At 45.9% G+C, this 24,583-nt stretch overlaps 1 protein-coding gene across 8 annotated transcripts in view; it reads right to left on the bottom strand.

Moving 5' to 3' along the window:
• Window positions 1–10,387: 10,387 nt before the first annotated feature.
• KATNAL1 (katanin catalytic subunit A1 like 1) overlaps window positions 10,388–24,583 on the bottom strand; it is a 44,973-nt gene continuing 30,777 nt past the window's right edge. For 7 of the 8 annotated variants that reach the window (XM_074568289.1, XM_074568316.1, XM_074568297.1 and 4 more), the window contains 5 exons: window positions 21,079–21,237; window positions 20,099–20,225; window positions 19,002–19,136; window positions 15,573–15,699; window positions 10,388–14,063 (listed from right to left, as the gene is read on the bottom strand). In XM_074568289.1, coding sequence (XP_074424390.1) covers window positions 13,865–14,063; window positions 15,573–15,699; window positions 19,002–19,136; window positions 20,099–20,225; window positions 21,079–21,237 — 747 coding nt within the window. In that variant the 3' untranslated portion in view covers window positions 10,388–13,864. Of the gene's footprint in view, window positions 14,064–15,572; window positions 15,700–16,962; window positions 17,192–19,001; window positions 19,137–20,098; window positions 20,226–21,078; window positions 21,238–24,583 lie in introns of those variants that run through there. The other variant, XM_074568332.1, reaches the window with a different exon arrangement.

The following is a 24,583-nucleotide window of genomic DNA, read 5'->3' as shown; positions in this document are numbered from 1 at the left end:
CCCTCAGGTCCCTCGTGTTCTCTTAAGCGCAGTGCCAGGACTGGGGACAGACGGCCAGGGGACGAGGACAAGAGGCCCCTTCTTCCAGCAGGAGAGCAGGACGCCGGTCCCTCACACCCGGCTGGCGATCCCCTGAGACACCCAGACCCTGCGCTGCTGCTGCTCAAGTCGCTTCCCCATCCTGCACATGTACACTTCATAAATATATCCCCAATTACACAACTCCCCATTAGTAAACACGGACCTTTTAAACGGCTCCTACACGTCTGCATCAGAAAAATAACATGTCAGAAAGCCGCAAAGAGAAACTTCCAATTAAGCTCAGTTTGTAAATCATCTGCGGTTTCTAAACAAGCCTGGCGCATACACATTCCTCCTGGGTTTTCTCCTGGTGGATATTTGCAGTCATCGCGTTTGCACACAAACTTTTGCAGTTGCTTTAAAGCTAAAGCTGCTCAGAGCGAGCACCACATGCCCTGAGCCCAGCCCCGAGGACGGGAACCGCATCCAGCCCCCAGCCAGAGCTGCTAGACGCACAAACCGAAAGCTGCTGGGCATGTAAAGCAACTATTAAGCTACTTCTAGCTCTTAAAACTTCCTCAAGGGCTTATGAATCTCGAAAGCAGTTCGAACCCTTTCTTTGCCCGATGATTTCTTGCTCTCTTAAGGACGTATTTCTGCAGATGGCCGCATTCAGGAGGTTTCTCTTGGCTCGAGGAGTCAAGTGGTCTTCAAGAATTCAGAGCTCAGCAGGACCTGGAATCCCTTCCAGCTGAGCTTTTGTGCTCTGCAGCCTCTGCGCAGCTTAAGAAATTTCAGTATTTACCAATCTGGTGCAAGCACCGCATCCCAAGGAACCCTAAATCGAAGGGGTTATAAGCTCCATGTACGTGGTGTATAAAACCCCATTTGAGGGATTTGTGCTGGCTGAGCAAGCGGGTTCTGCGTGCTCGATAGCTGCATAGTCCTCTCTGTACAGGAAAATTACACGGAAAACTCTGAGGCTTAAATAAAAAACAAGGCTTAAATGTAAATTCATAATGGGTCTTGAGAGACTGGAGGAGATATAGAAACATTTTGTTTTGTAGTGTGCTAAACTCATTCTCAAGGAAAAAATGAAGTTCTCTCAAGGTAAAACTGCACGTGAAGAGCAGAGCTTCCCAGAGACACAAGTGGTCCAGCTTTGTGCCATGTAGCAACAGCAGCTGGAAAATCCTGGTGGGAGCAGAAATCCTTCAGGAAGCTTAGCCAGGAGATACATTTCCATGTCTCTTCGAGAGCGAATGGAAATGGTCCCCGCTTCATCTTCACAAAGAGCAGGTAAAGCCCTGCCCAGTTGCCTGCGCCCCACAGTGCCCCAGTTGGCCCCGGGAGCCGCCTGGCCAGGCAACATGCCATCCCATGGCAGTGCTCTGGACAGCTTCCTTCAGCAAAAGCTGTGTTTGATCTCAGCCTCTTGGAGAACACCATCCATAGGTCTGCTAACAGGCACTGGGGACAGCAACAAACCATCAGTACACCCTGTCCACGTCCATGGTGGATCTCCCATCATTGCCCTTGCCTCTTTGCCCATGTTGGCTTGTCTCACTGGTGTCCTGGGTTTCCCATTCAGGCTGGGGTGTCCACTCCCTGCGTGCCTGTCCCACACCACGCATAACCAGGTCACTCATCTGCCATAGGTCTCTGAGGAGATGCTGTGAAGATCTTCTTAGCAACACCCCTGTAACGAGACCCTCTTCCCCCTCCTTGCTAAGACTGAGGTTGGTGGGTTTGTGCCTTCTCCCACTGTGGGGCAGACGGGTGGGAGCGGGCAGCCTGGCAAGAAGCATGTATTCCAGGAGGAGAGCCAGAAATATTTTTGATCCCCAGCAAGTGACATCTTTTCATCCTCCTCGATGCCTCCAACTGCCCGTTATCTGGCAGCAGCAGCATTTCCTTTGTGTTCCCCTTTCTCCTCAAAGCGTGTCCCATGTGGCAAGGAGCAGGCAAAACCCCAGTGCTGCACAGCAGGCCATGGACTCTTGGCTTCCTCTTCCATGGCATGGCTTTAAGAGACACAGCAAAGGCACTCGTCGTCAGGGGCTCCCGCTGCAGCCCCCCACCATATGCAGCTAATTCCTCCCCCGGCTTCAGCCTTCCCTTGTATCCTGAGCTTTTGGCACAGGGATTGATCTTGTGGGCGACAGCCCTGGTGTTGAAGGTTTCACAGTGAGTTAGAAGAGAGGGCCTGGGAAAATACAAATAATGAGCCTTAAGAAAAGAATCAGTCCATAGACCAAGCGGCATTATTTCATTCCCAGCAGCTCACTCGGCAGCTCTGATGTCCCTGCTGGTGGCCAGCTTTAATTTCCATCTTGGACTTGCTGAACACGGTTGGGAGGAAGCCAAAAGGCTGAAAGCCTTCATGCCTTGGGGGATCCCAGTGGGTTTGCTGTAGGACATTTTCCTCCAGTGTTAGCTCAGAAGAGATCCTCCAGTGTTACCCCACAGACACCTCGCTCTAGCACAGTACAGGGGCACCCACGCAGCCGGCTGAGCCAGTGGACTTTGGTGGGGGCTGTACGCAGGCTTTATCGGTATTCACTGGGCAGGACCAGAGGATCACTGGCACAGGAAAGGGAAGGGAAGATACCACATCTCCTTCAGAGATGGGTTTGCATTGCCAGGAGAAGATGGGTGGAAGCGGGCAGCCTGGCAATAAACACGTTTCCAGCACTCTTCTGAATCAACTTCAAGCCTCTTCTAAGAGACCAAAGTCCAGTGTGCTGCAAGGAGAGGCGAGGGGGCAACCAATGCTCTGCAGCAGCAAGGGGGTTTCTGGGGTGAATTACCTTGCCCCAGCTGCACAGCACGACCACCTATCCGGGCAGGAGAAGGTGAGGGCATCTGAGTCCTTCTGCAATCCAAATCTAGAGATTGGTTTTACCATGCGTTAGCAAAACTCACCAGCAGTGAGAAACCACGATTTAACCACCAAAGCCATATAAACTGTTGTCTCAGAGCGTAGACCACAGTCAGAGCACACTCATCATCTCCCTTTTAGTGCATTTGGTGTAAGTAACAGCATTTCCAATCACCTTCTCTAGGAGCGCCCTCAGCCCTGTGCAGGGTAGATCTCGTTGAAAATGAGCTGGGTGATCTGGGAAGACCTGGCCATTTTCATGCAGCTCCTCAAGCACATCACTTGGCACCTCCTCTCCTGAACCCTCATCCCCTTTGCCAGGCTGAACGAGAAGACATGAGAACCCAAGTGATTTTTATGCTGGTTGGAGCACAAGTGCAGCCTGCCTATATCCTGACAAAACTCCACAGCTTGAGAGGAAGGAGACAAAAGTTACGTATCAGAGGGAAAAAAGGCTTCCCAGCCTCACAGGCAACCAGAAGGAGCCATGCAGGACAGATCTATAAAATAAAGCAAAGAAACACCTCTTTCCAGCACCCCCTTTTCCCTTGTCCTCCCCTCCTGAGGCTCAGATTTGTTAGTTTTGTTTAAGGAAGGAGCAGACGTGGGCACTGCAGAGTAGTGTCAGGAAGCCGCTTGCTGACCCTGGCTGCACCACACTACCTGTGAAAGCCAGGCTGTCCCCCAGCCTTCCCACTGCCCAGCGTATCTGCACAGGAGATCCACTGGCAACTGTTGGGCAGGAGTGGTCCAAGGGAAGATGACTGTGTTTCGGTGTCTGAGGGATGCAGTGGTCTGAGGGAAAGATGCTGCAGAAATTATGAAAGGAAGCATCTGCACAACAGCCAGAGCTAGGGATGTTCAGCCTTCCTTGGGCCCTTGTTAACTCTCAAGTTTCCCATGCCAACCTCTCCCCTGCTAAAGGAAGTACCCCTCTGCTGCCTCCTGGCAGATCCTGCCTAATTAGTACCAATATCTATGGGTCCCCTGTGAAAAAAGTCTCTGTCACGTCTCATTTTCCCCCACTCATGTCGTTTGCCAGGAGGGGCTAGGATGAAGGTGCACAGCCTTGGTGTTTCCATGCTACCAACTGAGTCTCACTACTATGAGTGTGCTGGTCCCACTTGGCCAGGCTGGGCTAACCTTGGTTCGGGAAAAACTAAAACCTAGTTTTAGTTTGCAGGGAGTGATGAGGGGGTTTAACCATCCACAAAGGAGAACTGCATTGAGACAGGGCTTAGTATCGACTTAGACACCAGGGTGGTCAAGGGTGCGTGTGCTCTGTGTCTGCACCCAAGACACTGAGGGACCACGGGACATGTGAAGGTAGGTGACCACCAGGCTGCAATGCTGGTGGGACAGCAGCACTGTCAAGGGGCGAGGGGCACCGAAGAGATACAGACCAACACAGACAGGTTCTTCCCACCCAAAATCCATCATCTAAACTGCTTCGCCTTGACTCACTCTATGATAAATGGCACTCTGGAGGGCCCGCTCATCTGATCCTGAAGAAGGCATCTTAGATGTATCAGATAAGTCTCATCCTAAGCTTGCCTGTTTGACTCCACCAACTCTATGGGGAGGTGACCAGCTCAGACACAAACATCTGCAATTGGGCAAGAGGAGATACAAACTCAGCCCCGTAAAGCAGCCATGGATCCTAACTCAGGCAGTTGCACCACCACCCCAAGACTCGCTCCAGCAGCAGGAACTCCTACCATCAGTCCTACACCATCCCATCCCACAGTCCTTCCCCATTTGTGTTCAACACGGTCTCAAGCAAGCGTGACTCCCCTTTGGGAAGCATGCGGTGGGCTCTGTCAAATGCGTCCAGACACAAGTTTGTTCCTGCCCATTACCAAATCCAGCCAACCATTTTTTTCTTAAGTGTGACACAATTTCTTCTGAAAACTGCTCTGTACTACCAGAGGCAAATTCTGGCCAGGCTGCCTGCACGTAACTCCTAGCAGAAGGTCTGAGAGCTGAAACAAGTTATAAAAGACCCCTAGCTGGAAGAAGTCTTTGAGAAGCAGAGTTGCTGGGTCTCTAATGAGAGGCAAAGCCTTCATGTTAGCATTGGAGTGAAGCTGTGGATGTCTACACGCAGCCGCTGAGGGCTGCTGGCACACCCACACACAGTCCCCAGCAGAGCAACACGACTGAAAAACCACGAAACTATCTCTGTCACCAAGGAGCAGAAGCGCAATAGCTTTATTCCCACCTTGGCTGTAACATCCACCACCAGGTATGAAGGGAATCTGCTGAACAGACTCAGTCTAAATGGGTTCATTTTTCACACAATCGGGTTTCTGGTGCCAAAAGCTTAACAGGTCCCTTTGGGAGGCTGCAGTTTGGTTTTGTTTCTGGACACCTCAAGAGGAAGGAGCATGCCCTGAAGAACCATGTACCAGCAGGACCCTGCACAGAGCAGCAGGGTACTCATGGCACTGGGGACCTGAGTGTGAGCGCCAGGATTACTCAGGCCCAGCAGGACTCTGCATACACAGGAGAACGTCTGAGATAGGGAGACTGGCAGAGGGAGATGTGATCCATCCCTGCACTCCGTAGTCACACTCATCCCTAGTTGCTGGTGGCCATGCCAGCCCTGGAGCTTGTTAGCTGGTCCCAAGTCTCTCCTTCCCCTTTGTCTGGGCAGCATCCAAATATCCCCAGAAACGCTGTGGTCTCAAACCGTGTGGGTGCACCTAGCTGCATCCCCTGTGAACAGAATTCACAGATCTTTTCTCGTGCCATTCCCTGGATTGCTCCTGCATCTTCCCCCCTTCCCTGTGTATCCCACTGCCTACCATCGTCTCAGTTATCTAATGAGTCCTAGTTGCTGTGCAACAATACAGCTCAGCCTTCTGCCCTCCCAGAGGTTATACAACGAAATACTTGGTTTATTCGTTTGATTACAGCCACATACCATGATAGCAGTTTCTTTTTTTCCCTGCCTTACCGGGTAACTTGCCATATGCAGCTTACGGATCCATCGTGTACACTTCTGGTGATCTGTGTTAAAAAACCAATCAGGCTCAGGTGGAAAGAAAGGTTGCTGAAGAGGATCTGTCTCATAAAAGAGACCGAAGGATCTTGTACAGTCTAACAAAGCGCAAGGTGTTGCTTTATATGATGACTCTATAAATACATTCCAGGATGTAGGATAAATATCAGGGAGTAAGAACTATTCGTTAGAAGATGACATTAGCACAAGATCAGATGGATACAAATCAAGTGGGAACTTATTTAGATTGGAAACTAGCAGAAAGTTTCCAAATCATCTGTGAGAACACAAAACATCTGGATATGCCACAGAGCTGGAAAAGGCCTCCTGGGTCACTGGCTGTGGCAGGCTCCACTCCATCTTATAACGGATTAGTTTTTCATTTGTTCCTTTGTTTTAAAATAAGTTTTTTGCTCTTCTCCCATCCACGTCCGTATTGCATGCCTGGGGGAGTGCTTTTCCCTCTCCTCACCATCTATTTCCCTTGCTGGGACAGGGTGGGCACACCGGGATGCAGCCCAGCATGGTGTCCTACCCCACCGCTGCCTGACCTTCTCCTCAAGCATCTCCCCAGCCGAAGCTGTTTGCTCTCACACGATGGCTTGGGGCTGTGTCTTGCCAAAGCACAGCTGCCTTGGCGGGTGAGGGAGGTGAGTGCGGACGGGGCGCCAAGCATTTGCTTAAGCTGGGCAGGTTCCCAGCTTAAATAAATCTAAATTCCCAGGATCTAGAGCCGAGGGGACAGCTGCCTGCCCCGCTCCCCGCAGGCTGAGGCGTGTGGATCCATCACGCAGGGGAGGAGCACGCGAATCACAGCTCTCAGCTCCTCGCGAGGGGGGAAGGAGCCCGGTCCCCCAGCACCGTGGTAGAAATGTCTAATTAGATACAACAGAGGGATAGATATGCATACTCAGGGACCCTTCCACACAAGCATAAATTAAGGAAAGCCAAATATTTATTTTAAATGGCTGTGCCATATGCTGATGAAATGCTAATCTGCACAGAAAAAAACCACACTGTAAATAAACTCCCCAGAAGCACCTCTCATTCACTGAGCTTCATCTTTCTGAGCAAACTAACAAGAAGAAAATAAAATCAACAGCATCCATTATAGACTCTCTTCCTTCAGAAATTCACGCAAGTTCAGGATGACATGGGCCAGTGCTTTCCAAACTATGATCCGCAGCCCCCAGGAGCACCACAGGCTATTTGTTAAGGGCCTGGAGAAAGTATTTAAGAAAAACAAACTTGCTGTGTGCGATTCACAACAGAGGGATCTTTGGCCTCAGTAGAAAACGTGCCAGGGGCTTGCAAATCAAAAGCAACTGAAAAACACTATTGTAGGCTTTAGGATCAGGAACTGGGAGTCAGAGGGACAGTTTTGTCTCCCCTACTGATCCCAGGACCTTGGGTGAGTGACTTTACCTCCACCTCTCCCCTCATCCTCCCACCACCTCAGCTCCCCAGAAGCATTTGCAGCATCTCTCCCTGTGCACCCGAACGGTATCCAGCATAACAGAGCCCCAGGACCCCACAGAAACACATCACTATCAACATCCCCTTATTCCTCTAGCCCTCCAAAAACACGCTGGCCCCAGCATATCCCAAAGTTTGAAGACATTTCAAAATGGGAAGCAAATTACTAGGAAAACAAATGTGATTGATTACCTAAAAGGCAGTTTTTGTAGAGGCCGTAACAAACGGGCCCTGGAGATTGGCATGTTTTTAAGCAGAAGGCTGGGTGGCAAAAGCCATCGGCAGCACCTGCCGTTGTCTTCCTTTGTTCACCGAGCCACTAACACCCTCTTGCAGACGTTCTCCTCACTGGCAAAGATGCAAAGACCACCATTTTTATCAACACACATATTGCAGTGTTGTCAGCAGCTCCTTAAGGTTATTCCCTTTTTCTTCTCGGTTATATTTATAAACCTGTGCAGAGTTGCTATGGTTTCTGTTACCGCCAGTCCAATTGCTATTCAGTGCAGTTCCCCTCACCTTCACCATTCCAGTGACCTTTACATCACAAGGAAGATCTCATGCCATCAGCCCGATCAATTAGATGTCACACAACATGCTGTGCAAGAATACCAACCGCTAAGCAAAACAGGGCTCTGTGGAACCAATTCATCTGCAAAGGCTGTCTGAGAGACGGATAAACAATGGTAATTATTTCAAAACAAATTGGAACCAGAAAGCGCAACCCAGCAGTGTAACTGCTAGACAAAAAGGAAAGCCACAAAAAGAAGCAATTTTAGCTCTCCATGTCTTGGGTACTAGGTGTCTTCCTCTAGGCAAATATTTTGCTACCTTTCTTGCTCTCCAAAGTCAAGTTCAAAAAACTCTTACTTCCAAGACAGTTTCTTTTACATAAGTTGAACAGCTTACGCAAGGGGCCGCTCACAAATGGGAGCAACACAGTTGTAATCCGGTAGTAAGAACTTCTCTCTTTTTTAGAGAATTTCTCTCTAATATTCTAAACGTTATATTTAAGTGACTTTGCACAGCCACAGTAACCGACTTTACTGTAAAGCCAGGCAGCCAAGCGGGATGCACGACGCTGTCCTCCAAAAGCAAGCATGCCGGGAACGGGCTCAGCAACTTCATGGACCAACCAGATCATGGGATCCCCAAAACGCCCACCCGGAGGACACTGAACAAAAATTGCATGGCTTCCCCCTGACTCGGAGAAAAACATTCCAACTACAACAAAGAAGTCACAAATACAGAAAAGCCATAAAACAGAGCTTGGACATGATACAACCCTAACTCTGGCCGTGTGGTAGGAGTAGGAACATCCCCACACTTTGCCTCTTCCTAACAAAAGCCAGAGCCTGCGGCCCTTCCTCGGCTGTTGAGGTAAGTGTTCTTGTGTTGGGCAACCAGGCTAGCCGAAACATCTCTTCCCAAACGCTTTTAATGCTAATTGGGGCCTTCTGAAGAAGAGGAAAATTGCCTGGATCTTTCCAAGACACCTATGTGCAGACACATGTAGGAGCACGGCACTCTAGCTGATCAGAAGAGCGCTCTGTATCTCACAAAAGGAGCTCCTCTATTAGAGGTACCGAACAACCGCGTACGCGGTAAGTGGGTCAGAAGAACAGGTCACGACTGGCGTACAAAACCAGGCCGGCTTAGAAAGCAGAGAGGGTCAAAACACCCTGTGCTGTGGGAGGTGGGAACATCACCTGCTGCTGCAGCTCTGTTAGCTCGGGTTCGCGTGGAAGTCAGGCTCTGAAACACGAGTCACTGAGGCATCCGCAGCCACAGCCAAGTTTTCGCGCAGCGCTCTCATGAAACACTTAAGGTGAGCAGGGAAGAAGATCGTGTGCCACCTTCTCTGAATTGAAGCACCTCCCTGCCTTTGCTATGACCAGTTTGGGTGGCTTTATGCAGTCGGCTTTATTCCCTCAGAGGGCTACTGAGACTACTCCTGCCCAGCTCGGCTGCAGCCTGCACCTACAGCGTTGTCCGGCAGGCGGCTGGCACGGAGCGATCCCCGGCTGCCACCATGGTGCTGCCACCCACTTCTCACCAGCGTGCTGCTCCAGCACTCCCAGGCTCCCTGCTTGCTCCCCGGTAGCACTTTCACCTGCACCTTCATCATGTTCTTGTCTGTCACTACGGATCAGAAAAAATTTCTCAGGCCACGAACCGATTCGGGGTGGTTTATTCCAAAAACAGACAAAAAAAATTTCACTATTTCCTCTGCTGCTTCCACCTCCTCGTGCCGGGATTGTACAGCTAAGTCTTTGCTCACTTGATGGAGGGCTTCGTCACAGCACACAAGCTCTTTCATCTTTACCATGATCAGAAGAACAAGCCAGTGCACCTTTGCTATTTCACAGCCTCTTTTGAACTGGGGTGAGCCGAACTTCCTATGCAAAGATTTGACCTCTCCTGAAATCCCTTGATCAGCAATTTCTCTTGCTCGCTCTTTCACGTTGGAGGCATTATGAAACACTGGAAACTACACATTCTTTCATAAGGAAGTTAGTGAGAAAATTCAAATAATCAATTCAGTCCTAAGAGACTCGGGGGTCTCTTTCCAAGTTTGAAAGCTCTTTCTTAACTGAAGCTTTGCTCTTCAAAGTCTTCTGGTTAGCAGGCAGCTGATATAGCTTCTCTGGAGCCTGATTATACTTTCAGCCCAGCGGCAAGTAATAAAAAAGCCTGCCCGGCTCTGTGAGGTCTGAATCAGGTGCTAACACTGAACATCTGCTGGGGCCTCTGCTCTCCTCTCCCCCACCCTCCTTCCATGTGCTGGGCATTGGAGCATTCCCCATTTTATAGCTTGTGGCAACGACAGGCCGATTTAAGAGGGAAAGCATTGCTGACAGCGTTATCCAAAAAAAACAGGCTCTGCTTTAAATGCTCTCCGTCCAGGACTTTGGTGAGTCCAACACCAGCGTGACACGCTGAAAAGCTCTGCATTGTATGGCAGCCTTTGGAAACAGCAAAGCCCATCCCCAGTGAGACAAACAGACTCTACACGTACGTTTATTACTTCATACAACCAGATTGCTTATTGTACAAAAATTAACAGTGCCACCCAAGAGGGCCTTCACAGATGTTTATAAAGAGACGCATAAACACAGCTTTAAAACATGTTTTTTATGTAAGTTAGGTACAGACTACTGAAGCACCACACATTGTGTGCGTATATATACACATACACACATGTGCGCGTGTGTCTCCATACACACACAGACACAGACTGAAGAAATTGTTGCAGCAGGCTGTGGGTTGCTCTCTGAGGAACCCAATATCCCTACACAAGGGTTTCCCCCAGCGGGACACAAATTGGACTTACGCTGAGCCGTAAGCTCATCCTTCCTTAGGGTCTTGAGATGCTGCTGCTGTTGGCCCAGCCTTCCTTCCCTGGTTGCCCCTTGCTGCACCCTGCTTCTGGCTCCCTTCTTGGGTTAATAACCCAGACTCCAAGCCCACCTAGGTGTCTGCACCAGAGTGACCTGGTGAAGATGTGAGGGTCAGCACACAGGGTCTGATCCCTGTCCTGAAAAGTCTCAGAAGGGAAGGGATGGTTTCTGTCTTGCAGGGTGCCTGACCTAGCGGAGCCCAGGTCACGGGTGCAATGCTCGGGCACGACGACTGTACACATAAACATCTACAGCCTGGAAACTGTCCCTTTTCTGTTCTGCAGCAGTAAAGGATGAATGGACCTCTAGGAAAAACATATTTGGGGTAGAAATCATGACCTTTAGAGAAAAAAACCACAGCACCTGAATAATTCCTACTAGGGGGAATGCCCAGTACAGGGAATTTTGCTTAATATCTAAGAGGGAAGTTTAATGCCTGAAGGTAGAAGGTTCACCAAAGAGCTAAGGAAGGACAGTTTTGCTAAACGCTGTGCTTTCATCAGCAGGAAGGGCACTGCTGCTGGCAACACGAAACTGAGAAAACTGGTACTTAGACCTTTCTACGCAGCAACTGCCGAATGCCAGCACTGCTCCTGGGCAGACAAACAGGGTAAGCTACTGGCATTCATGTTCATTCCCCTCTAGATCTTGCTTGTGTAGACTAAGCTCCTCGGGCAGCAACGGCCTCTCTAGTGAGAGACCCTGAAGTGCTAATCGGGCATGGGCCACACAAGATTCTGCAGTAAAACAAACAAACAAAACGAGTAATGGCTGCAGCCTACAGCTTTCCGAAGAAATGACAGACTGGAGCAATGTTTTCAAAGCTTTCTCTCGGTAAAGTCCAGTTATTCCCTGGGAGGAACAGACTAGCCCTAGTAGGAATTTATCTAAAAACTATGAAAAGTCAACACTGCCTCTGCTTGCTCACCTTTCAACGCAGAGAGAACTGTTCCTTTTAGTCTGACAGCCACAGGTACTGTGAATCCCAAGGGCTCTACTGTGCAGTTACTGCAGACTGGCCAGGAAAGAAGCATTTATTCTCCCTGTAGCTGAAGAGGGTAAAGGCTCGTGTTCTTTCTGCACTAACCTTCCTGTCCAGGAGTGTAACGGGGCCTGACAGTAGGCAGCAGAGATGCTCTGTCCTTGGAAAGATATGAACAACAGCTGGGTCTCAACCAGTCTGGAGGCCCCAGAAGGTATTTTTCTGGAGTGCCACACGGAAACATACTTCTAAAGCCCTGACTGAGTTTTATGGCAAATGCGAGACTGATAGAATCTCCCTGGTGTTTCTCCACGCAAATCGGGGCAGCCCTTTAAAATGAAAGGATCAATCCAAGACATGGTCTTCTCATACAAAGAAAGAAAAAGGAATACTGACAGACAAAGTAGCAATAGTAAAACAGCTTCAAAAGTCGCTCAGGTAATCAGCTAGATGCTGCAGAGCTGTCATGCATATATTCTGACAGTCCTTGCTACTGAACAGCAGGCAGAGTTGAGCAGCATTTGCCTTAGTGGTTCACATGTCATGGCCCAAGAGACCAGTGTGCTGAATTACTGACATTATTGGGAACTCCCAAGAACTAGCAAAAGGGAGCAAATAAGGATATACTCCCATTCAAGAGGAGGTGTTATCTGTTTCTTACTCCAGTTTGCCACATCTGGCCATGCCACTAGGAGTCTCAGCAGGCAGCTGAAGGGCAGAATACCTAAAAACCGCACAGCAACGCATATCCACCAAGATCCTTTGGCCTAGCTCACGAAATCACCAAAAAATTGAGAGCTTGCATATTCCTCTGTAAATTTGACCTCCTTCCCATTCCTGCCACGGGAAACCTTCACATGTCAGACTCGCAGCCCGAGTCTGCAAAAAGCTCATATACTCACCATGACAGTTAATAACTCGGGAGAGAGGATTTCTCATGCTAGAGCTTATAACCCAACCCTTCTCATCCCTGCAACTCGTATGTGGGAAGAAACAGGTAACAACATAAATGAGATTGCACAAATTATTTTCCCCTAAATCAATAACATACATACATTTTTAAGAAAACTTCATTAAAAAAATTTAGGAAGCATGAACAGTTCTGCAACATAAACAGGTGCAAATTCCATTGCCTAGTAAAGCTAGGAAAGAGTTCATGTCTGATCAGAAGAAGTGAAAATCCACAGCCGTGTGTTTTAAGGACAGCCTTGTGTTTTAAAGACAGCCTTGATATTAGTGTTTTTACTGTATTAAACTCTTAGCACTTTAATAATAATAACAATATCTAGATGTCACAGAAAAAGTATAGGATGATACATAAGCATAAAAGTGCAAGACGTAACTTAAGTCAAAGTGCCTACTAGTCAAACTTCAAAGTGTCTACTGGTCAAACTGGTACAAACTATGTTTAGAGATCAAGCATAAACCAGACTGAGATCAATCAAGGCCCTTTTCCTCTCATTTCCATCACAAGTTGTCACAGGTAACATCATTCCAGTCTGAAGTGACATCAATTCCAAATGGGTGTACACGAGAGGAGAGCTGAGCCCATGTCTTCACGGAAAACTGATCTTCATTTCCTCTGTGCAACGACAATCAATCCACAGGCTTTGCTCTGAATATCCGAGCAGAGACAGAACAGTAACTTCAATGCCACGTTCAAGGGAGGCAGAGTCAGCAGCTCAACAGAAACGTAGCACTGAAGAGCAGGGGGTACAGCAAGCCCTTGTCAGCTCCTCTGGAGTCAAATCCCCCAGCTGATTTATTGATTCCAGCCATGAAAGATGACTATGAGGAGGTGAAGTAAGACTGCTCTTCACTGGAAAAATAAAAAGATTATCCTCACAAGTATAATTTTTCCCTTCCTGTTTGTCTTATTTTACTATTTCAGAGATAAAATATCTTTTGCAATGTCACCTCATTATTGCGTTCATTCCCTTTAAAGGCAAATGGAGTTTAAAAGATCTTGCCATCAGAAGGAGGTGGGATGGGGCCAGAGGCAGACCTTCTATTAAACCTTTAAAAAGATTTCTAACTCATTTTGCAAGTGAAAACAACAAAAACCATAAAACCGTAGCAAAGGAGAGCTGTCACTGAGATTAAGCAGATCCAAACTCCGCCATCCATTTTTCATACTTCTCCAGGTCTGCAGCAGAAACAGATTTGGAGATTTTCTTTAGAGCCAGCTCAAAGTCCCCCTTGGTAACCGGCATCTGAAGCTCCTCTTTAGAAAGTGCACGAATCTCTTCTGGAGTTAAGCCGTTAATACGTCGTCTCATTGCCATTAAAGAGGCATCCCTGGAAATACAGGACAATGTATGGGAGCTAATTGGTAGCAGCATGTGCTGTAAGCCTATGAATTTTGATTATATTCTCTTGCTAGAAACCACTGGCAGGAACACTTAAGAGAGCATTTATTTACCATAGAAGATGCAGTTCACATCTTTGTTAACTTCCATGTTGCCCGATCACTACATTAATTCAACATAAAGAATGCATTGGCATCAAAATCCATTTAAGCATATGGTAAATGTGCAGAGATAATTAAAACTATAAAATTGAAAACCTTTTACAATGATTCATAGAGATGAAATTTTACAACTTCGGTGCACAAAAGGGCAAGATGGGAGAGGAACTGCACTCAAAGACTTTTTTTTTTTTAAAAGTAGTCTGTATTTTGCACCTCCACCCCTTGGATTTCAACCTTCTCCCCACCGTGTAGCCCAAAATGACAGTCAGCAAGAGTTCAGAGCGCAGCCCAGCTCTGTTGCCTGCTCGCATGGAGCACTTGAACCTGTAAAGGGCAGAGCAGGAGGCATCAGACCCTTGTGGCCATTGGCCCTGCAGGGCTGAGGCCATCGGTGCCTGTGGCTCCTCATGCTCTACCTGCTCTGACTCCTCCCCAGCTTGGATGCTGCGTGTGGCCCACTGGCACGGAGAACACTGCTCATTTCTCACACCACAGCCCACATGCAGTCTGAAATTACATTTTCTCTTTCCCCAGCTTTTTCCCAGCAAGGGATAACACAGGCCTCAGGGAAAACAGGTAATTTAACTATTGCACCATGTGACACACACCAAGTTTTCAAAACCATGAAGTCATTTCACAATTTCACCAAAGCAGCAGGGGAAGAAAAAAAATCCCAAGCCACGTTCTTAAAGGATCTGTTTTTCTTGGCAGGGATCCTAACACTGTAAGGGAGGTAGGCTTCCTACTGGTAAGTTTTTTCAAATACCTATCCTCCACCGGAAAAGCCTCATTTGTCAAAAAATGAAACAAATTGTGGGAACAGGATGGAAATAAATTCAATACTAATGCTATAAACTACCTGCGTCAGCTTTGCACCAAGAAGATTCAGGCAGAAACCAAGACCGTGCTGCACTGGGGGCTGTCCAAACATACAGCACGTAGAAGCCCCACAGAAGTATTCTGTGAAAGGTTCCTCTGCATCACAAAATGCTCTTAAACTCATGGTATTTAAAAAAAATATATATATATAAAATCCAAACCTGTTTTGCGCTACTTTAAAAAATATTCAGTAAATGCAGGCAATGATAACACAGCATTTGCTCAGACATTTTTTTTTCTCTCAGAGCCAAGAAAACTTAACCAGATGCCATACAAAGGCTCCATGGTCTTTAGACTGCTCCACGTGACAGTAACGCATGGTTACAGTAAATAGATTTGGCCTCAAGCATAGTCACTGTTAGCATGGCTTCAGCTGCAGTGGGTATTGCATTTTATCCCATAATGTAAATGACGACTTTCTGTGCAGTTTTACTTGCAAATTAAGGGGGATGAGATACCTGCAAACATTAGTGATGTCGGCACCAGAATAGCCTTCAATCTTCTCTGCAATTTCTTCAAGGCTGATATCAGGATCCAGTTCTACTTCACGAAGATTAATCTTAAGTAGTTCTGCTCTGCCTTTTGCTACAACATAAAAATACTTGTTTGAAGACTTACAAGAGTAACATTAAAAAAAAGATATAAACACAACTTAGATTTTTCAGTGAAAAGTACAAACAAAAGGGCTTAATACAAGAAAAGAGACAGAACAAAACATGGAGCTGGGACTGTTTAGTTTGAGGAAGAGGAGGCTGGGGGGAGACCATCACTCTCTACAACTACTTGAAAGGCGATTGTAGAGAGGTTGGTGCTGGTCTCTTCTCACAGGTAATTAGGGATAGAACAAGAGGGAATGGGTTCAAGCTGCAGCAGGGTAGGTTTAGGCTGGACATTAGGAAAAAATTCTTCACAGAAAGAGTGGTCAGACACTGGAATAGGCTGCCCAGGGAGGTGGTGGAGTCACCATCCCTGGATGTGTTTAAGACTCGTTTAGATGTGCTGTTAAGGGATATGGTGTAAGGGAGAACTTTGTAGCGTGGGGCTGATGGTTGGACTCGATGATCCCAAGGGTCTTTTCCAACCTAAATGATTCTATGATAGTAAAGCGTGCAATCAAACACAATAAAGTATATGGTTAAAAGTAGGATATTAAAACAGCATACTCTTGAGACTTTTCCAAAGTCATACATCATTAAAAATGTCTGCTGCGTCTCAGGTGACAAAGCATTTGGTCACATACTACCCAAGGGCACAAAATCCTACAAATGTCTCCTCCTTCCCACATCCCTTTGGATTCACTCGGTGTTCAAGTGTTTGAGTGCACATTATTCACACAGTTTCATTAGAACCACAATGAGGATTCTATTAACAGAGCTTCAGACAGCACAAACCCCTTAACAATAGGCTGAACTTTAAGCATATGTTTAAGCACTTCACCCAGTTGGGACCCAAGAAATCTGATGAAGCCTGATAGAAAACAGATACAATAATACAGTAAACATATTAATGTATTTACAATACAAATGTCCTGGTATCCCACTTTCAGACGTAGATGCAGCGTGCACACAGCGATAACCAGCTGTGTAAATGAGCACTTATGCAGACAATTAACCATTTTTCTTGTAGAGGGCATGCGCATATGGGTACATACGCAGCCTAGGCTTGTAACTGGGAATTCCCATTTGACAGCTTAGGCTTTGGTGCTGCTCTGCACAAGAGCGGTGAAGAAGAGGACAAACGCTTTCCTGGCTTTTACTGTACAGAAAAAAACATACCAGCTGTCATGGTTTCAGCTGAGATAGAGCTGACTTTCTTACCTGCAGCTGGTATAGTGCTAAGTTTTAGACTTGGCATGAGCATGGTTTTGGTTGTTGCTGAGCAGCCAAGGTTTTTTCTGCTCCTCACACTGCCCCACGGGTGAGTGGGCCAAGGTCTTTTCTGCTCCTCACACCGCCCCACTGGTGACTGGGCTGGGGGGGGACACAACAAGTTGGGAGGAGACACAGCCAGGACAGCTGACCCCAACTGACCAAAGGGATATCCCATGCCACAGACGTCCTGCTCAGTGTATATAGAGCTGGGGAAAGAAGAAGAAAGGGGGGGACATGTTCAGAGTGATGGCGTTTGTCTTCTCAAGTAACCCTTTCACATGATGGAGCCCTGCTTTCCTGTGGATGGCTGAACACCTGCCTGCCCATGGGAAGTAGTGAATGCCCGTAGTGAGTTTTGCTTTGCTTGTGTGCGCAGCTTTCGCCTTACTTATTAAGCTTTCTTTATGTCAACCCATGAGTTTTCTCACTTTTACTCTTCTCATTCTCTCCCCCATCTCACCGAGGGGAAGTGAGCGAGTGGCTGGGTGGTTCTTAGTTGCCAGCTGGAGTTAAACCATAACACCAGCTCAGCATCTTTATTTCCACAGTGACCAATCTTTATGACCTAGAAACGAGGACAACCACAACAGAAGTAGCAGCAGTAGGGAAGGCTAAAAATCTTAAGGAAATGACCACACTTAGGTTTTATTTACTGATGTCCCTAATTAAAAAAAGCGGGGAGAGGAAATACAAAATAAATCAGAAAGCTTGTCTAAAGCTGCTGGTTTTGTGTGTTTTGCACAACTGTCAAGAATACCGAGTTATCAATCATACACAACTGGCACTGGCTATAAAACGGCAATTTATTATTTACAGAGCACAATGCACATATGGCATACCTGCAGAGAGTGTCCTGTATCAGAGAACATTCTTCTAATCTTTGCTATGGGGATAAGCAAGTCCTTGCAGTATTTTGAAAATGAAGCACAGTAGAATGTACACGTGCATCAAATTCCACAATATACAGGTGTACATATGACATATATCATATCACTTTTTCAATTAAAATGCATGACCACATCAAATCACACAGCACGGTTATAAATGCATCATTTAGACTTGCCCAGAACAGCTCAACATTCTTATTTACACAAGATGTAACAGAACGTAAGATCGGATATAAAACTGGAGCACATCTTGTATATTGTCCAAGGCGTAATGCACTGTGTCAAAAAACAATCTGGTTTAATTAGAAACAGGAGCAAGAGCTGATAGGATTTTAAACTAATTGGTCATAAAGACAGGCATCCTGTTAGGAGCTGTTGCCGCCTGTAAGCTGCAGAGACAAGCTGTAGAACTATTAGGTGTCCTTACACCTGCTAAACTCAATCACAACTGCTGTCACCACGAACACGCATCTTGTTATCTTGAGTGCTCATGCAGGGAGATGAGGCATCCACTGTACCAAGAAGAAACGAAGCTATGCAAACTTCAAGCGATAGGAATCTCAAAATTAATAGGACAGGTGACTGACAGCTAGGAAAGACAATACAAGCCGAGACGTCTTAGGGCAGGAAAGCAATCAGCCTGCTGCATTCTGAGTGACTCGAAGCACAGTCATAAAGGCGAGCAAGCAGTGATTTACAATGAACTAAGCCCGTAAGTGAAAATTCATGGATCCACTTCTTTGCATTTGTCTGCAAGGGCACGGAGTGCATTTGCTATATTTCTGAACATGTCCAAAGGCTGCCTTTGATGATCACTCAAGGACCGACTGTTAAACATTTAAAATAATTCCAGGCTCATTAAAGCTAACTCTCTTTCAAAATGTAAGAACCCATCAATGGGCTTGCAATGAAATGCCGCAGCTCTTTGTTTTGAAGCCCCCAAGCAAGTAGCATTTTTTTTCCCTTTCTCTCACTCTCTTTAAAAATAAAGTGACCCAGCCAAATGATTAACCCCCGAATTTCGCTGCTTATCACAAAGAAGATTCCTTCCAAATCCAACAGTCCTGCAGTAGTCCTAAGTTCATCTTAAAAAGGCCATTTTAAAGGAAAATGCTTGTAGCAAACATACCTGTGGGCAAAGGTATATAAATCCTCTTCTCCAGCCTCCGTCGGAGAGCTTCATCGATATCCCAGGGAAAATTTGTAGCTGCTAAGACCATAACCATCTTGGAAGGGTCATCATTTTCCAGAGCACCACCTACCCCTGCAAGCACAGTTTAGCGCAATTTCACTCCACAGCTCTTATTGATTGAGATGCTTGCTAAGAAACGCTACGCAGACAAACATTGCGTAGCTTTGTCCAGGCTTTTGCAACAGCTCTATATAGTCCTACTGCCCTTTTCCAAACTTCCCATAGCTTAGGTGTGACAGGACCATCATTGTCCCAGAGAGAGGGACAGCTCTTTTGCTGAGTAAGGGGAGGGCTTTCTTTGACAGTGCTAATAACACAGTCACACCTGAGTGTGGCCCTGCTAGTCCCACCGAAAGCGCTATCTCTGTCAAATCTGGCCATAGAAGAAATAGAATCACTCCTTGGCCTCACAAATGAGGACTGCAAAAAAATTATCACTTTGGGGCAAAAATTCACCTACCCTGAGTTTACCACGATGAACCTGCACATCTGAGGACATTAGAAATAGTAGTTAAACAATAACTTCAATACAAATGTATTGCATACAGTACCACTATGCCGTACAGTATTCCTCTGATATCATCCTCGTTATGTGCACCTGCACGCTAAATTTGACTAAAAGGGTAATACTAGCTGCCACCACAAAATACAGCAAAATCAGATCTCACAATGGGGTCCCTGAACTGGAGACTCTAGCAAAGGGGAGAAATTTGTTTAAATTGCATCAAAATTAAAGACCTGTATTAAACTGCACAAATCCCATTATCTGCTCTCCTAGAGTCTGCATCTCTTAAAATATGAATTTTCAACTTACCACCAAAATGGCAATTTTAGAAAAAATAAAGCAGAACACCCTTTTCAGTCACCCGCCTTCAAACAGTCCAAAAATACACTACTCTCAAGTTCTGCCTTATTAGGAAACCCTATAAAGGGGGACCTATAAAGCCAGGTTTTCCAAATTGCTCAAGTTTTTATGTTCCCACGGGTAAAGAAACAGCACCCCAGCCCCAAACTCAGATCTAAACACTTGTTACCGTCCATTTGCACAAGCAGCTCTGACTTGACTCTGCGACTCGCCTCGTGTTCGTCGGACGTGCCTCTGCGGCTGCAGATGGAATCTATCTCATCAATGAAGATTGTTGTTGGAGCGTAAAACCTTGCCTTTATTCAAAGGAAAACATTAAGGATGCAGCAGCAAGCACGGGCCCTCATCAGACCACGACCCAGTCCCACTAGACATACTACATGCGTATCTTCCCTGCCTGTCGCAAGAAAGTACTTCAAGATCTTGATTTACAAACTGTCTGCCATATGCTGAAGTTTATACACTTTTAATTTTACTCCTTGTGTCAGGGGCCTTTCAGTGTCAGTTGGTTTTCCTCAGCAACCGGTCTTGCAAAGGGGAAAAGGAATACAATCAAAATATAGGCAGTTTTCAGGTTTTTGTGCTGGTGGGGGGTAAGCATAGGGGACAGAAGGGAGCCCAGCCTACCTCAAGAGAGACAGGATTTACCTGAGAGTAAGGTAGAAGTGTAATAAGGATCCCAAAAGGTGAATGACTCTTCAGTAGAGGTCCACATGGGCACGTCCTTCACATAGCCCGTGTGATGGACTGCACCCACAACTTCACTGAGAGGCTTATGTCCATCATTCAAAACAGAATTAGAACTAAAACGTGTATTGCTTCTAGCATAACAGTTCCAAATCCCTTCCAATTTCAAATCTACTTCCACGGGCTTGTTATCCAAACTAAGAACTGTATTTCTGTCAAGGTTACAACTCTACACTTGTCTAGAAAACGCTATCCTAAACATGGGTGTTCAACCATTTTCTTCATCATCCTCAACAACATACCAGAAACAGATGGAAACACAGAGATTGTGCTTTTCTAACTGGTTGAGGGAGTGTCAGTTAAATGAACCCAGTGCTTCCAACATGCTACTGGAGGGGCAGGAAACCGAGAGATGTCCTTTCTCACCTTAGTGATCCCCAGATCATGTCATTGAGGACATACCATTTCAAACAAGAGGCGGACCAGCTTCTCAGACTCGCCCCTGTATTTAGACGTCAGGGTAGAGGAAGACACATTGAAGAATGTTGTTCCACACTCCGTAGCAACAGCTTTCGCTAGCATTGTTTTGCCAGTGCCAGGAGGACCAACCATCAGCACGCCCTGAAAGGTGAAAACAAAGGTATTGAACAACAAATAATGAAACTCTGCAATCGGTATTCTGCGCTACAGCTCAATATGATCCAAGATCTGTGTTTTAATTATTGTCATTATTATTGTCATCAGTGGAAAACAAAAGACAAGAGTCCTGCTTTTGCGAACAGCGGGGAAGTGATCTGTGATTTCATCTTACTACTCCAGTGGAGTCTGAACCACAAAAACCAGTAACTGTTGCTGCATCTACCACCTGGGAAGCAGACAAGAGATTTACAGCCTTGCTCCGACTCAGACAGAGCCTGAACTTGAACTTAGGCTTTTCCCAACTCATGAGGGGCTGCAGAGGCAGTCGAAGACAGTGAATTCTTCGTTTTGGAACAAAGGCCCTTTCACAAACAAAGCTTCCCAGAAACCAAGATACTTTTGCAGAAAGTTGTACTCCCTCAGTAAAGCATTTTTCTGTAGAAAAATATTTTGCCAAAAAATCCTGACAATACGTATGTATGAATCTGGCTGATTTTTTACATTTAAGTACGCTGAAGAGCATTGACTGAATACTGTTTGTCATACTGTTTAATTTCTCCATCTCAGTACTTCTATGGCTGTGCTACTGCATCTTAGCAATTCCTGGATGAAACGCCATCCTCATCACACTGTAGGATGGCAGAAGAGCACTGCTATTTCTATTTTACAGATCAGCAACTGTGGCTCATGTGGACTACTGCTCAGTCCCATAAAAGCCTAATACAAACTTCAGTGATTATTCAGAAAGCTTCAAACTAGAAAACTGAACGACAATTGTTAAGTCCCAGGCTGGCATCCGCATTATCAGACTGTCTTTCCATCTGTGGTCTATCTGAAAGACAGAGTAAGGAGCACACATCTCTGCAGCTCAGCACATTTACCCATCCTTATGCAAGCGGGTTTTTAGCTAGACACACAGTGCTCTCAGGACCCATATTAAGATTGTAGCACTGAGGCTGGTTAATCACTCTTGATAATATTTCTAAATACAGTTATCTTTATGGATAGTCTTCCCAACCCTTTCAGCAGCAGTGCTGGAGAGGGACAACACACCTTCCATGCCGGCATAGCGCTAGAATTTTAGCACGGTGATTTTAAGTGTGGCACTATGAAAATGTAGTGCTCAAGCAGTTTGGGTTTTTTTTGCCCTCCCAACTGCAAGATCTTATTACATGCTAACAAGAGTTTCCTAAAGTAAAGTTGTTCTGTGTTGCAAGGGTAATCAAATTAGCTAGAATTAGAATTGCACATCACAATGTGCTTTGCAATTAATAACTTACATAAAATGCCACAGCAATAAAATATCTGTTAAATGCAAGCCACATAGAAAATTAGATTTCATCTGTTCCTCACAGAAATTTACTTCAAAAAGCACAAAGAATGACATGGAAGAGATCTATAAAAACAAATCAACCGGGAACGCAATTATTCAAAAATGTACTATTCCAAAGCAATAGCCTCTCTGTACTCCATTTTCCATTAACTCTTAATACCTTTATTGCCATTTAACACTGAGCTAATGCAAGCTCAACATACATTCATCAGTAAATTAAGTTAGAAACACTCACACTTCATCCATAGAGCTAACAGTCCAATGTCAATCCTCAGGCTGCCCCAGGTTTCCTCAGCTCCAGAGCGGCAAGCATAAAAAGTAAATAGACTCTTTTTCTTCCCGTGAACATTCAGTTATATACCGTGATTTGAACTGATGCCTAGTCATACTGATATTATAATAATATTGTGAGTACAACCCTGGAGCAACCGGGTGAAAATTATTCAGCCTGTGATATGCAGGTCAGAGATGACTTGCTGTTCTCTCTGAGTTACAAATGTGTTTATTTAATATTTTAGAACAAGCTTCACCTCAATTCAAATCACACTTGACCCCTGCGTTTGACAAACTGTGTTTACTGCAGGACCTGGTTATCCAAGGTCAGTTTTTGGATATTGCTTTAGTCCTCCATTACAGAAGGCCAAATTCCGGCTTCAGCTACACGTGCCGCTCACTGCCGAAATCAAAGCCCATCGCTTTACAGTTCCTGTGTAGCTAGTACAGTGAGCGCTACCTAGCACATGATGCTAGTGGCATTATATATGCACATAACACAGGTGCAAAGCAGCCACACCAGGTGTAAAGCCAGGGGAAAACCGAGCTCTCCAAGGATAAAGACCATAGAAATATAAAATTTAAAAAAAAAAAAGAGAAGAAAAAAAACAACTTGGGTTCTCAGCAAAACAAGATGTGCATGATTTCAAACAGAAACACATAGGATCAAATTGCTCTTTCTCTCTGCAAACTAGGAAGCTGCCACTTACTCACTAGTTAAAATCCTTGACAAACACAAAGACTTCTTTATTCTTCCTCTAAGGCTCTGTTAATCCAAAGTATTCCAATAAGAAGCTGAAATGCACCGCAGGGAGTAAGTGTTTTGATGAAATCACTGCAGGGTTACTTCTTGTTGTTGTAACAATCACTAGCACAGCAGCGGGAAGCACAGCGAGCAACCGGGCCTTCTTGGCACAAAACAACTCAGCAAAAAAGAAAGAGCAAGCCTGTGGACACCCAGAAACCCATGGCTGCAACGACACAGCACCTGTGTTGAATCAGGGAAGACATCTGGCTCCGTCATACAAGGCACTGTCCTCTGAACGCAGGCACAAACTGTGAGGGCTGTCTGGGGAATTGTTCTCAGGAGAGTCTGAACATCCAAAAACAGATTTGGCTGCTTTTTCCCTGAATTACTGTCCTGAATGCCTAGGCTCAACAAATGCCTGCTGCTACACTGATTACTGCAAGAAACAGTCTTCCCTTCAAAACTTCTCATCCTCGTAGCACAGTCAGAGGTCAACAGTAGGGAAAATACATGCTGTTCTGCGTGAAAAATAAATTCAGAAGAGTTACAGCTTCACGAGTCACCAGGGAAAAGGCTAACAATGAAGACTCTTCGCGGACTCGTCAGAAATCAATTTGCATTTCAGACTGAAGAGAGGAAATAATCTTAGAATTTTTTTCCATGTCTGCAACAACCTAGTTTTCAGAGGCAATGCTGCTCAGTAGGAAAATATAATCTCACACAAAGAGATGGAGGCTGTAACTCTTTAAAAGACCAGGTTGTTGTTTCTTTATCCACTGCCACAAAACTTGGAGAGAGGGCCACTGGCACTCTTCACAGTCCCTGCAGTCTGCTGAGATACCTGCCTTACACACAGATGGCCACTACATTCCCTTGGCATGTTAATAGGTGAAAAAAAGCAGCATAGAAGCTCCTCACTCCCTTATAAGCTTTTAAGACTGGACAGACGGGGCCCCTATAGTCTATAATAAGGG

Source organism: Larus michahellis, chromosome 1, assembly GCF_964199755.1.
Source record: "Larus michahellis chromosome 1, bLarMic1.1, whole genome shotgun sequence".
NCBI lineage: Eukaryota > Metazoa > Chordata > Aves > Charadriiformes > Laridae > Larus > Larus michahellis.
Note: the sequence above shows the minus strand (reverse complement) of the source record. Positions and strands in the feature narration are given on the sequence as shown.